At 38.6% G+C, this 13,554-nt stretch overlaps 2 protein-coding genes across 2 annotated transcripts; both read right to left on the reverse strand.

Moving 5' to 3' along the window:
* Window positions 1–218: 218 nt before the first annotated feature.
* Window positions 219–1,192, reverse strand: LOC307128578 (polymeric immunoglobulin receptor-like; the record flags this gene model as incomplete). The annotated part of the gene is made up of 4 exons (XM_079820489.1): window positions 219–262; window positions 349–648; window positions 731–1,042; window positions 1,132–1,192. The coding sequence occupies 4 exons, from the start codon at window positions 1,190–1,192 to the stop codon at window positions 219–221; spliced, it is 717 nt and encodes a 238-aa protein (XP_079676615.1).
* Window positions 1,193–5,565: 4,373 nt separating this feature from the next.
* LOC307128579 (polymeric immunoglobulin receptor-like) lies at window positions 5,566–10,099 on the reverse strand (the record flags this gene model as incomplete). The annotated part of the gene is made up of 5 exons (XM_079820490.1): window positions 5,566–5,576; window positions 8,345–8,407; window positions 8,490–8,786; window positions 8,886–9,221; window positions 10,072–10,099. 5 exons carry the CDS (start codon window positions 10,097–10,099, stop codon window positions 5,566–5,568), a joined length of 735 nt encoding a protein of 244 aa, XP_079676616.1.
* Window positions 10,100–13,554: the final 3,455 nt, after the last annotated feature.

Here is a 13,554-nt window from a genome sequence, read left to right on the forward strand (position 1 = left end):
AGAAAACTAGTTCTGTGACAGACAGAAACGCAATCTGAAAGATAAAAGACAATACACTATCAAATATTACAACTGAACATGTTTCTCTGTCACATTATGTATGACACATGACCTCAAGACCTCACATTCCAGAAAATATTTTGTTAGAAGAAAGACAAGAAGAAGCTTTATAACATTAAAGAGTTTTCTAAATAATGAATCACAATAATGAGAATTTGTTAATACCTTTCCTTCTCATTGCCGGTGTCTGTGGTCACACTTACTGTCAAAATAACAGCAAAAACTTGATTATGGACTGAGTTCTGCCTTTTTATTAAGTTTTTAAATACAGTTTTAAATAGGTTTTACCTTCCGCCTCAGTTACAGTGAGATGAACAGGGTTCAGTGCCTCTCCAGCAGAGCACCAGTACCATCCAGAATCACTGAGTCTCAGTCCAGTCATCAGCACAGTGAAGGAGCTTCTCCCATCATCACTGATCTGGACTGATGAATTCTGGGATGTGTCAGTCACTGTGTAACAGCTCTGATCTTTATATCTGCACCACTGTTTGAGTTTCTTCTGATATCCAGAACTGTAGAAACACTGGACACTGACATTACCACCTTCATGTCCAGATACACTGCTGCTCACCACAGACACATCAGGAGCTGAACACACAGAGTAATTTGAGATTATAACATACACGTGTGTGAAGAAAAAAATGTGAAAAATAATTACAAATCCTCATACCAGACTGAACCTTGAGATAAAGCTTATAAGTGACAGCCGACTGTACTTCAGTGCCCACAGAACAATAATAAAGTCCATTGTGTTCATTCTGCAGGTTTCTCATAGTCACAGTAAAGAGACTCTGATCAGGATGATCAATTACTGACAGATTCTCCTCTATTGTGTTTGTGTAATTACGAAATTTATCAATTTCTGAGTACCAGTATTTCTTCTGCGGTGGGTTTTTCTCATCATAATGACATGGGATGGTGACAGATCCTCCAGGCTTAATAGTTAAAACATGATTTGACCCACGAGTGTAGTATTCAACACCTAAACAAACACACAAACCTTTATTACGTCCAGGACAATCCGATAAATAAATCACTAAACAAACACAGAACTACATTTAATACTCTCACCTGAAATGAGCCAAAACCCGATTGAAAGGTAGAATATTGTTGTCTTTGCGTATGTGGTCATTGTGTTTGCTCTGGCTGATGTTTCCTGAGGTTTTCACTGCAGCACAACTGCTCATCTTCTGCTTTCTGCTCTCATATTATCATAGAGGGAGGAGAAAATGCTCTTACATATATTGCGCCACATGGGTTAGGGGTGAACAGATCTTTATCATAAAATAAAGTGCAAACAATATTTTTTCCTTTGTTTGATGTATGTTCAGTATCAGTTATCAAAAACATTAAAGTTTCAATTTGTGAATATTAGTTAATTCTTCAGGTTTCTAAGAATGAACAGCACTATTACAACATTTAAATTGATGTTCATTTCAATGTATTATAAAAATAACAAAAAGAACTACAAACAAATGAATGTTTATATATGTAAATAAACCTACATTAATAAGTTTGGTCATTTTAAGTTTTTCACACTTGTGTAATGCATTAACTAATTGTAATGAACTGAACATTATAACTGACTTAAAAAAATACTTTTTCGACAGTTTTGTTTATGTCTGTGCGTATTCAATTTTATGGTGCTATACACAACCCAGTTTAGCTGGGTGTACACATTATGATTGATTAACCAAACACAACAGGAACTAATGACTATTAAAGGACAATAAGATAAAACAGAGACAGATGTAATTGACATTGAAATTTATTAGGAGAATTGATTTACGATGTTTCTAAAAATCATTCTGTCGTGATTGGAACATTATTTAAAAAGTTACAATAATGTTACATTCTCCTATAACCTTATTTTTACTTACAACATAATATTGCAATTGAAATTTTATTTGTAGTAATTACAAGAACATTAACATTAAGATTCATCAAATATCAATAACATTATAAGGACATTGAATGTTGTTCTAAGGACTTTTTCTGGCAGCATTATGAAAACATTCATCAAGTACAAATAACATCATTAGGATGTTCTGGAAATGTGCTCAAAACGTTTTCTCTCAATGTTATGAGAACGTTCAAAAACAACATCATGAAGACATTTTCTCAATATCAAAAGAATGCATATCAAATAATGTTATAAGAACATTCTATAAACATTATGAGAATGTTTTATCCAAACATAGACATAACCTTTACATAACACATATACTTTAAAGTGCTGTCTATCGATTAAGTAAAAAAAAAAAAAAATTTTATATTGTAATAATTTCAGTTACTCTCCAAATTAATGTAGAAACAACTTAAAGAGTATATTTTAAATATTTGTTGTAATGCCATGTTTTTATGAATCAAGGCCAGTATCACTGATACTAATACTAATGAATTTGATTTAAAAACTGATTTAAAAGCATTTGCATGAATAAGAGCGTGATCATATAATTGAATGCTAGGCGAAGGATGACAGAAAAAACTGCGTTAAATATTTAACGTGTTAAACTGAAAAAAACATGCCAATTTTGACAGCACTAATATATATTTAATATATATTTATATATTCAGTTGGTAATGCTGTTTTTAATATTAAGCCTTAAAGCCACAATATGTAATTTTTCACCACTAGAGGTCGCTTATTCAAAACAAAGGCGTAGATTGATTTCACAGAGATTTGATTCTGCCGAAGATGAAGCTTCCGCTTCTTCCGCTCATGTGTATGTGGGGTAACGCAGCGCTGTTTTATCATTACATACATTTGAGTGTGCTGAAAATTATGTTATAATGCTACTCTCTGCGGCTGATATGAGACACTTGTTCACACTGCAGTGAGCTGGATCAATAGTAAAACATGGTACTCGTAGTAAATCAAGAAAACCAGATTTAAACAATGAGACTAAACGTGTTGAGCTATACAACAATTCGATTTCTCTTGATGAATGTCTCCAAACATTTGCTCACCTGTCTAATAAAACACAATATATTAAAGCATCTTTGGTGTTTCCATGGTTTCTACAAAATAAAACCGGAAATCGAAGGTAACATGGGTATGATTTAATTGATATAGGTCACATATGGACATGGTCCGTGTCCTGGTTAAAATTGACAATTTCTCTGGATTTAAACATTCTTGGAAACATTTGGGATAATGCAAGTACACAAGTCAACAAAATATATAACACTGTTCTAGATTTTTTTAGATATTTGAATCCAAAAAATCGTACATATATTGCCTTTAATAACAGTCTTAGATTCAGTGGTTCGGATCGCGTGTCAAACCGCAAAACTGCTGAAATCACGTGACTTTGGCGCTCCGAACCACTGAATCGACTCACTGATTCGATACGCTCCGAAGCTTCATGAAGCAGTGTTTTGAAATCGGTTATCACTATATAAGTCGTTATTTCTTTTTTTTTGGCGCACCAAAAATATTCTCGTCGCTTTATAATATTAATACTGAACCACTGTACATGGACTTATTTAAATATGTTTTTAGTTCATTAATGGATCTTGATAGTATAAATTGCTTTGCTCTCTATGCAGGCCTCACTGAGCCATCGGATTTCAACAAAAATATCTTAAAGGGATAGTTCACCCAAAAATTAAAATTAGCCCATAATTTACTCACCCTCAAGTCAAGCGAATCGATGCGTTTGTGTGAGAAAAAAATATATATTTAAAAATGTATAAAGTAAACTTTCGGTCGACCGCCTTCCCTGTTCAATTAATGGAAAAATTGTTGAAAGTGCCTCTGCCGATCGAAAGACTAACACGTCCAGGTAGGCTCGTCATGACGTCACGTACGCATCTTAAGTTTCACTTTCAACATTCAACACTCCAACAGAAGGCGGTCAGCCGAAAATGTACTTGATAAAGTTTTAAATATGGATATTTTTCTTACACAAACGCATCGATTCGCTTCAGAAGGCCTTTATTAACACCCCAGAGCCGCGTGGAGCAGTTATTTGATGGCCAGATGCACTTTTTATGGACTTCAAAAACAGATCAACTATAAATTCAATTCTAATGCTTGGATTAGCCTGGACTTTTGTAATATAACTCCGATTTTATTCACCTGAAAGAAGAATGTCATATACACCTAGGATGACTTGAGGGTGAGTAAATTATGGGCTAATTTTCATTTTTGGGTGAACTAACCCTTTAATTTGTGTTCCGAAGATGAACGGAGGACTTACGGATGTGGAACGCCATGAGGGTGAGTAATAAATGACATTATTTTCATTTTTGGGTGAACTAACCTTTTAATAACTGTTATTGTTTATCACTTTCTTATCATAATCATAAACATACTGATTTACAGTACAAAGAGTTTTACTGTTTACTACACTTTGTCATTCTCATATAGTTATTTAGTTATAGCGGCTAATGAATCAGAAGCATGGGCGTCGGAAGCAAAAAAAATGTGGGTGGGTCCTCAGAAATTTTTTACTGGAGTAGATGCCAATTACATTAAGAACAAATATACCGCTTTACTTGGTAAACGTATAGATCGGAAAGACAAATTTACGTAAATCGCCATATCATTGAAAGTGACAGTAGTGTAGGGGTAAGACGCACGGCATCTAGTTTTGACACAAATCGACCCGCGGTTCGAGTCCGGCTGTCGCCGAAATCAATCTTCTCCGTTTTCCCATCACATATCAAATCGGAAAGGCATTTATTTTCAATACAAATTAAGAAAATATTAGAAAAGTGGAAATAAAGCGTCTAATATGTGTTTAATAATAAGTCTTTATCGATTAGGGGTAGGTAAACAGACATGTGCTGAATGTTAGAGATCGTAAAAAGTGGGTGGGTCTTGTCCCACCCACATAGAATGGTTCCGACGCCCATGATCAGAAGTCTCGCACATTCACAGAACAGTTTATTCCGCATTGCAAAATGAGGTGGATAGTGTAAGTCTCAGACTGCACACAAAAGGGGAAGCACAGGCAGAAATTGTGTAAAGCTGGCTTTACTCAACTTCAGAGAATAAAGCCACAGATTTTTTTTTTAATTAGTTCACCTGAAGTCCACACCAGTGCAGAGTTTAGCTGGAGTCAGTAAACTAGACATCTAAGCAGAACTCTATATTCCACTTGGGTTCGTAAAATAACCAGTGCCTTTATGTTTTTATGATGCGAGTCTGTCGTGCCAGTATTGAATTCACGAGTTTGTTTGCCCATATCATCTTTAAGCTATTAAGGTTTAATTTGGCCTGCTGTCCGAACTTGAAAACAAACTGAACTCTGGTTGGTCACTATTTGTCAATCAGACGGTCACTTCCTGTCTGCATGGGTGGTTCCAGACTAGAATAAACTGCGATGAGAACTTCCTACCGCAAAACAAAATTCTGCTAACTGCTAACCTTAACAGTAGCAAATGCAAATCTAATGAATTTCACAGAATCTGTTATTTGTCTAGACACAAAAGTCCTTCAGGTTAATGTGGAGAAGCCCTGTGATCTCTAATTCTGTGGCAGACAGAAACGCTCCATCACATGGCGTCTGAAAGAGAGAATAGACAGATATGACAACAGCACAAAGATGCACATATGAGAGCTGAACAAAAATGTAACCGTGACACTGTTAATACTAACATGTTCTTCTCAGTGCCGCCGTCTGTGCTCACAGTTGCTGTCGGAAATGGGGGAAAAAAAAATGTTAAAGGGGTGGTAAATAACGATTTCACTATTCTAACTTTAGCTAGTGTGTAATGTTGCTGCTTGAGCATAAATAACATCTGCAAAGTTACAACGTTCAAAGTTTAAAGCAAAGGGAGATATTTGCTTTTAAAGAAATCCATTTCTAAGGACTACAGCAAACGGCCAGCAGGCGACTACAGACATTCCTCCAGGGTTGGTGACATCAACAGCCCCAATATTTACATAAACCCCTCCTCAGAGGATATTAAATAAGGGGGGGTGAGGCCATTTTGTATCGCTGTTGTTGTGGTATAGTTAGGCTGGAGTTGTGTTGCTGCAATGCCGACGAAACGCTGTTATTTTCATCCGGATTGCAGGTCTGGGGTACTTGCTTTCCTTCATAGGGACGGGGGTGCGTTGCAGAGCGTTTAACATACAGCATGTTATATGCATGTGTGTTTGAGACAGAGGGGAACAGGTCGCAGATATATGCTGCCCATCATAAGTCACGAGACGGACAGGGTCGGAGGAGAAGACTGGAAAATGTGACATAATGGACAATATTCGTCCGTTGCAATTCATGAGCAGCGGTTCAGCGAGACAAACACTGCCAGTGTGAATCATGCACGACGGGCGCTGGGCTCCCGCTGCACATTTCGCGGAGGAAAACTTCCACAATCTTCGCGAGTTCAATGCAGGATTTGCACCACGGCTTGTCCTGAAAGATGGATTTACAAACAGAAGCTGTTTACGGGCCACAACCTGTAAGTCTGATTTATTTTTCATCGATGTGTTTTCCTGTAATAGGTTAATTGTACATTGTAGCAAGTAAGTAAACAGATGACAACGCTGTTCTGCAAACCAGTCTGTTAAATGCTCATTCATACTTAACGTTATCCGACGAACACCTAACGTTAAAAACACTAACGTTAAAATCTCAACAGCGAACTTGGCATTAGTGTAAATGATTCTTTGATTAGAGCTTTTATGTATTATTTATCTACAGGCATGCTAAACATGGTTCTGTGTGTGATTTGGCTAACTTACTAGTAAAGCCAGTGTATAGTGTTCGTTTTGGGTTAATAGTTCTTGCGACAGATATTTGGCTATAATCGTTCTAAAAATACAAAAGTGCCATTCAGTAGCGATCACTATAGATCCGCAGTCTTTACTCTTGAGGACTGAACAGGTTGAACAGGTTCTGCTCGATCATCTTCACTAAAATGTTCTGGGTCTGATTCGGGCTCAGATTGGTATGGTTTTATTGACGCCATTGTTTCTAAAACTGACCAAAGCACAGCCTCCAGGTAAGGGGCGTAGCGTTTCCGATAAACGTGCACTAGGCGGTTAGCGAATCACAACACACTGGGCCAGCTAACCAATCTGAGCCCATCGCGTATTTTTGAGGGACTGGCTTCATAGAACCCGGAAACCATCAAACCGTCTTACAAGGAGGGATATAGCAGTGTAGAATAAAGGTCAAATATATGAAAAATAATGCAATTTTTTTTTTAAACGAAGCATGAACACATTTTACAGTGCACCCCACAAACACAATCAAGCCTTCAAAAGAATGTGTTTTACCACCCCTTTAAAAGCAAATTTTTATATTATAAATATATTTGATGCACTTATATTTCCTGGTTTTGAAAAACTGAAGAAAATACATCACATGCAAAAAAAGACAAAGGCTCAATCCCATTTCTAGCCCTTACCCCTACACTTTGAATGAAACTGAATTTGTTAAAGCTGCCGTCCGTAACTTTTTGCGCCCTAGCGGTTAATAAACAGAACTGCAGGCGTCTTGCGGAACAACATTGCAGTCGGAGCTACTTCTCTCTGTTTATGTCTATGGCGAGTCACGCAGAGACTGTGCTCCTCCGCAGCGGTTCCTACCAGACCGGTCTGAAATAATCCAAATATAAACACTTATTATAAGTTTACCATAATGATTCAGGGTAAGACAAAACACGCTTTGGAAAATGGATTCATGTTATACATTCTCATTATATCATTTTTGTAAATCTTGAACACAAAAAAAGTTACAGACAGCACAAAAGTTATATGTTTTATGTTACATTCAATCTTGTCTTCATATTTACAGTCATGTTCTTGTGATGTGGCACATCTCCTTTGACGGAGGAGCTAGGGACGGCATGATGACGTGGCGAAGGGGTATAAAATAGAATTGGGATTGGGCCAAAATATTTATAAAGACAATGAATTCAACTCTATTATACATTTAAATAAATTCGTTATACTTTATTTCGATAGTCTACTTCAGATTCTATTAATTATGAGTACCTTTGCAACTACACGTCAACTAACACTCATTGGAGTATTAGTAAGGTTAGGGTTATGATTAGGGTTAGAGTGAGAAAATAAAGTACTTGCAAACTTTACTGCTAGTTGACATGGTTAGAGTTACAAAGTTAGAGTAGAATGTCTAAAAGTGTAACCAATTTATTAACATCTAACCAAGCCCATGACAGAAAATATTAATCCTGATTAATATTTTACTTAGCTAACCTGTTTTTCTCAAATACCTATGTGGTCACAACTGCTGTCAAAGAGGGAAAGATTCAAATAATTTACGAGTTTGCCATAACCACCAACAAGAGTCTGTATTACCTGGCTTTGGTTCAGTGACAGTGAGAACAGGAACATGTGGATCTTCAAGAGAGGCATCAGGAACTGAACACAGAAAAAGATGCACATTTATTTTAATTGTCCAGCAGGAAAACCCATGTAGATTTGATTAGTGAATGAGTTTTACCAGTGACCATGAGTTGAACAGGAACCTGTAGATCTCCAGCAGAGCACCAGTACCATCCAGAATCACTGAGTCTCAGTCCAGTTATCAGCACAGTGAAGGAGCTTCTCCCATCATCACTGATCTGGACTGATGGATTATGGGATGTGTCAGTCCTCCCCACTGTGTAACAGCTCTGATCTTTATATCTGCACCACTGTTTGAGTTTCTTCTGATATCCAGAACTGTAGAAACACTGGACACTGACATTACCACCTTCATGTCCAGATACACTGCTGCTCACCACAGACACACCAGGAGCTGAACACACAGACATGAGTCATCTGAGATTGCAATTTAATAGAAATTATGAGAATTTTTCATTTTAAATTGAAAGTTTATTTGAAACTCATCTCATACCTGATTGAACTGTGAGATGAAGCTGCTCTGTTTCATCCATTTGAAATATTCCTCCAATCTCAACAGCACACCAGTAAGATCCAGTGTCATCCTTCTGCAGGTTTCTCATAGTCACAGTAAAGAAACTCTGATCTGGATGATCGATTACTGACACTTTTCCTTTGGTTTCATTAGCATACGCCAGAATAGAGCAGTAATTGTACTGTGCCGAGGCATCAAAGCCCCAGTATTTCTTGTGTTCTGTGTATTTCCTCTCATAATAACATGGAATAATGACAGATCCTCCAGTCTGAACCGTTAACCATCTGCTCGGCTGTCCTTTTGTGCATTCAGGACCTGAGCGAAGAAAAGATCAACAATCATGACTAAACACAATATATAGGCATTGCAACTTGTTTTACTTTTTGTCAAAGCTTACGAATGGATGATGCTGAGATTATGTTTGCATGCCTCTAACATTTATGTTTATATTTTTAAGAACCTACACATAAATTAAAAACAGAAAGACAGAAAACTTGCCTCTTATGAGCAAAAGAAAAATCCAAATGGACTGCATGACGGTGAGGATCCACTTGTAAAATGTTTGTTCTCTGCACATCTCTGAACTCTAAAATAATCAACTTCCTCTTGTTTTCTCAGTTCTTCACTATACAGAGGAGAGGAAATGGTCTGAGCGGACTGCACAAAACAGTCATTTTGAAACTCTTATATGTTAGTATAGCTACTATACATATAGGCTGTGTGTATGCTGTGTGTATCAAGCAGACTGGATTATCACCCAATCAGGATTTATCAACATAAAGTGGCTTCTGTATCTAGATAAATAAGCAGATCCCTGTTTCTGTGTGGCTCGGGTGCAAAGTCGACCTAAAGTGTTGGGGTTTCTTTTTAAATTGGTTTTCAGTTGTAGGGCTACGCATTTCAAATCTCATAAAGATGTGGTGGGAAAATTGTGTATCCTGTGCAACTTTTGGGTGCTAAAGCAAAATTTCAGATGTGTTCTACTCCATCCTCCGTTGTCTCGTATACACACCAAGCTACGTGCAGCTGTGAATGCTGCGATGGCTGGATTGTGTTTACATTACACTGAGATCTGATCACAATGCGTCCTTGACTACCTCTGGACACGCTGATTGGATAACATTCCGATTAGAAGTGCTTTTACACTTGTCTTGTCAATGTGTACGTGTGCAACGTCTGGATACAGGTCGCATGTTAATGCCAAGTGTAACAAGCCCTACATGTAGCCTAGAAATCTAGATGCACCCTAGCGGCAGAAAATTTCTCGGTAGACCTGAGAGCTGGAAAACCCAAACTCTGGTCAGGCCAATCACAGCGTGTGTAGAGTCGGTGGGCGGGCTTAACATAATGACAGCATGTCACGGCAGGGTTGCGGAAGTTCTGTGTTCTTCTTGTAAACAAAGAAGCTGGCGAACAGCGGTCTTTCGAATCGGCTTTGGCTGCGACTCTGGAAGACTTGGAGTTAAGCTTTATTTGAGAAAAGAACAAAGAACGGCACTGAATTCTTAAGAAAAGAAGATATGTTCGAAGTTTTGCCGACCGTATACGGCGAAAGTCTCTCAACTAACGTTAGCTCGGCTTCACCTTCTTCTTTGCTCTGGTTGGTTGTGGCGCTCATGGCACTATCCAATTGCGTGCAGAGGGAATTTGAAAGACAACCGTTTATCTCGCCCCTCAGATTGAGCCCTGCCAATGGTGAGTTTCCAGACCCAACATCCGGATCTCTGCAGTGCTGCACGAGTGAACCAGATCATCTCTTTCTAGTCAAAGAATAAACATGAATGAACATCTGAAGGTATGTTGAGTATACATTACCACTCACTGAAACATATCATATGTCATGTAATCGCTCAATCAGTGTTTCAACGGCGGAAAGACGTCAATAAAACTGCTTGTAAACAATGTCACATAGCATTACATTTAAATCAGGCAGTCATTCAGTGTCCACAGCTGTTAGTTCACTAGTGAAATTAATTATTTTATGAAATATATGCACTATATTAGCCGTTATATTCATTATATTCTACTTAACCTGTTGTCTTTGTTATTTAATGCATGTTTAAATAAATCTGTCATGAAAATGACATCCACTGTGTATAAATGATTATATTTCTACAATAAATTGGAATAAAAACATAATTTTATAATTAGATTTAGAAGTTAATGCAAAAACTGCCATATGTGAAGTTTACATAATTGCATACGATGTGTTATTTGAGTGTTATTATATCAAAAAATAAATAGTAACTGAATTTAGGCTAATAGTTTGGGCTCTGTTGTTAACCTTTAATATTTTAGTAATGTGTAAGTAAGGGCTCCCTATAAAGTTTACAGCATAATTTTTAAAGAAACTTTTAGTTATAATTGGATTCATTTAAGGACAGACACAATTTGTTCAATAAACCACTGTTTAATAAAAATAAATAAAAAGCAATTTTCTAAAAGTGTTGTACCGAACCCGTACCGAACCATGACTTCAAAACCGAGGTTGTACCGAACCGTCAGTTTTGTGTACCGTTACACCCCTAGTTCATATGCATAAGTTGTGATTTATAATAACAAACTTGACGGGAAAATCTGCGCACTTGTACGCAAACTCTAAACCATGCGTACGGACTTTTTTGAAACAGAGCTGTTTGGCGACACCGATGGAGACTTTAGGGACTGACGGCAGATGAAGGAAAACCACTTTAAATTCTAATCATAAACACAGTGTATGTTCACAATAACAGTTTAAATGAATAAAAAGAATGAGTAAACTCTGTTTTACATCTGATATACACATTTAGTTTAAACATGTCATTCTCATTTATGGAGTAAAGCGCTTAAATGAAATCATTATCCAGAAGTTACAAAACATTTTATATTCTAATAAATAGAAATATTTGTAGTGGATGCGAGGCTTTTGAACACTTTTGCATGGTGTATTTTAATGTTTTAACTACAGCAATGATTGCTATAGATATGATATATACGCATGATAATAGCAGAACTCATGGTCTGAGAAAAGATTTGTGCACAAATAATCAGTGTTGGGGTAGTTTCTCAAAAAAGTAATAGTTACTAGTTACATCTGTAAATTGTAATGAGATTACTTTACTAGTTACTGTATTTGAAAAGTAACTTCACTACTTATTACTTTACTTTCCCATTTCTTAATTTACCGTGTAGATATATGGACAAATATCATATTATTATGGCTCTATGGCAGTGTTTCCCAACCTTTTTTCAGTCATGGCACCCTTTGAAAATGTTCTACATTTTGTGGCACCCCCTCACTTATTTCGGTACGATTCAGTATTTGCTATGTTCAGGGAAAAAAGGACTACTGTCAAATAAAGATAAAGAAAATAATAAGAACAAATCATTTAAATACAAGCAGCAGCACAAATAAATACTATTGAGCAAAGACACTAATAAAATAAACAATGCTTTTTAGGTTTTTCAGGTACGTCTAACATTAGTTTTCAGGTACAGAAATTGATCAAATGTAAAACAACATTGCATATTTGACTTTATAAATTAAAGATTAATCCTATTAAATTTACAAAATCTAAACAAGATGGCTGCTGCTGCATCGGCAGGTGCTGCAGGCAGAAGCAAAATTCAAACAAAACCTGAAATCTACCGCACAGATACAGGGAAAATTATTGTGGAAGATTTCTATCAAGATCAAAACTGTGAAACAGGACGAGATTGTTTTGATGGCAAGTGATGTCTCCTGTCTCCGCCCAGAGCCCATGTCCCTTTTCTCTGTCCAGCATCCAGAGATGGCTCCAGCCACGAACCAGCGTCCAGAGATGGCTCCAGCCACGGACCAGCGTCCAGAGATGGCTCCAGCCACGGACCAGCATCCAGAGATGGCTCCAGCCACTGACCAGCGTCCAGGGATGGCTCCAGCCACGAACCAGCGTCCAGAGATGGCTCCAGCCACTGACCAGCGTCCAGAGATGGCTCCAGCCACGGACCAGCATCCAGAGATGGCTCCAGCCACGGACCAGCATCCAGAGATGGCTCCAGCCACTGACCAGCGTCCAGAGATGGCTCCAGCCACTGACCAGCGTCCAGAGATGGCTCCAGCCACTGACCAGCGTCCAGAGATGGCTCCAGTCACGGACCAGCATCCAGAGATGGCTCCAGCCACTGACCAGCATCCAGAGATGGCTCCAGCCACGGACCAGCGTCCAGAGATGGCTCCAGCCACGGACCAGCATCCAGAGATGGCTCCAGCCACGGACCAGCGTCCAGAGATGGCTCCAGCCACGGACCAGCATCCAGAGATGGCTCCAGCCACTGACCAGCATCCAGAGATGGCTCCAGCCACGGACCAGCATCCAGAGATGGCTCCAGCCACGGACCAGCGTCCAGAGATGGCTCCAGCCACGGACCAGCATCCAGAGATGGCTCCAGCCACTGACCAGCGTCCAGAGATGGCTCCAGCCACTGACCAGCGTCCAGAGATGGCTCCAGCCACTGACCAGCGTCCAGAGATGGCTCCAGCCACGGACCAGCGTCCAGAGATGGCTCCAGCCACGGACCAGCGTCCAGAGATGGCTCCAGCCACTGACCAGCGTCCAGAGATGGCTCCAGCCACGGACCAGTGTCCAGACATGGCTCCAGCCACGGACCAGCATCCAGAGATGGCTCC

The sequence above is a fragment of the Gobio gobio genome, assembly GCF_949357685.1.
Source record: "Gobio gobio genome assembly, chromosome: 6".
NCBI lineage: Eukaryota > Metazoa > Chordata > Actinopteri > Cypriniformes > Gobionidae > Gobio > Gobio gobio.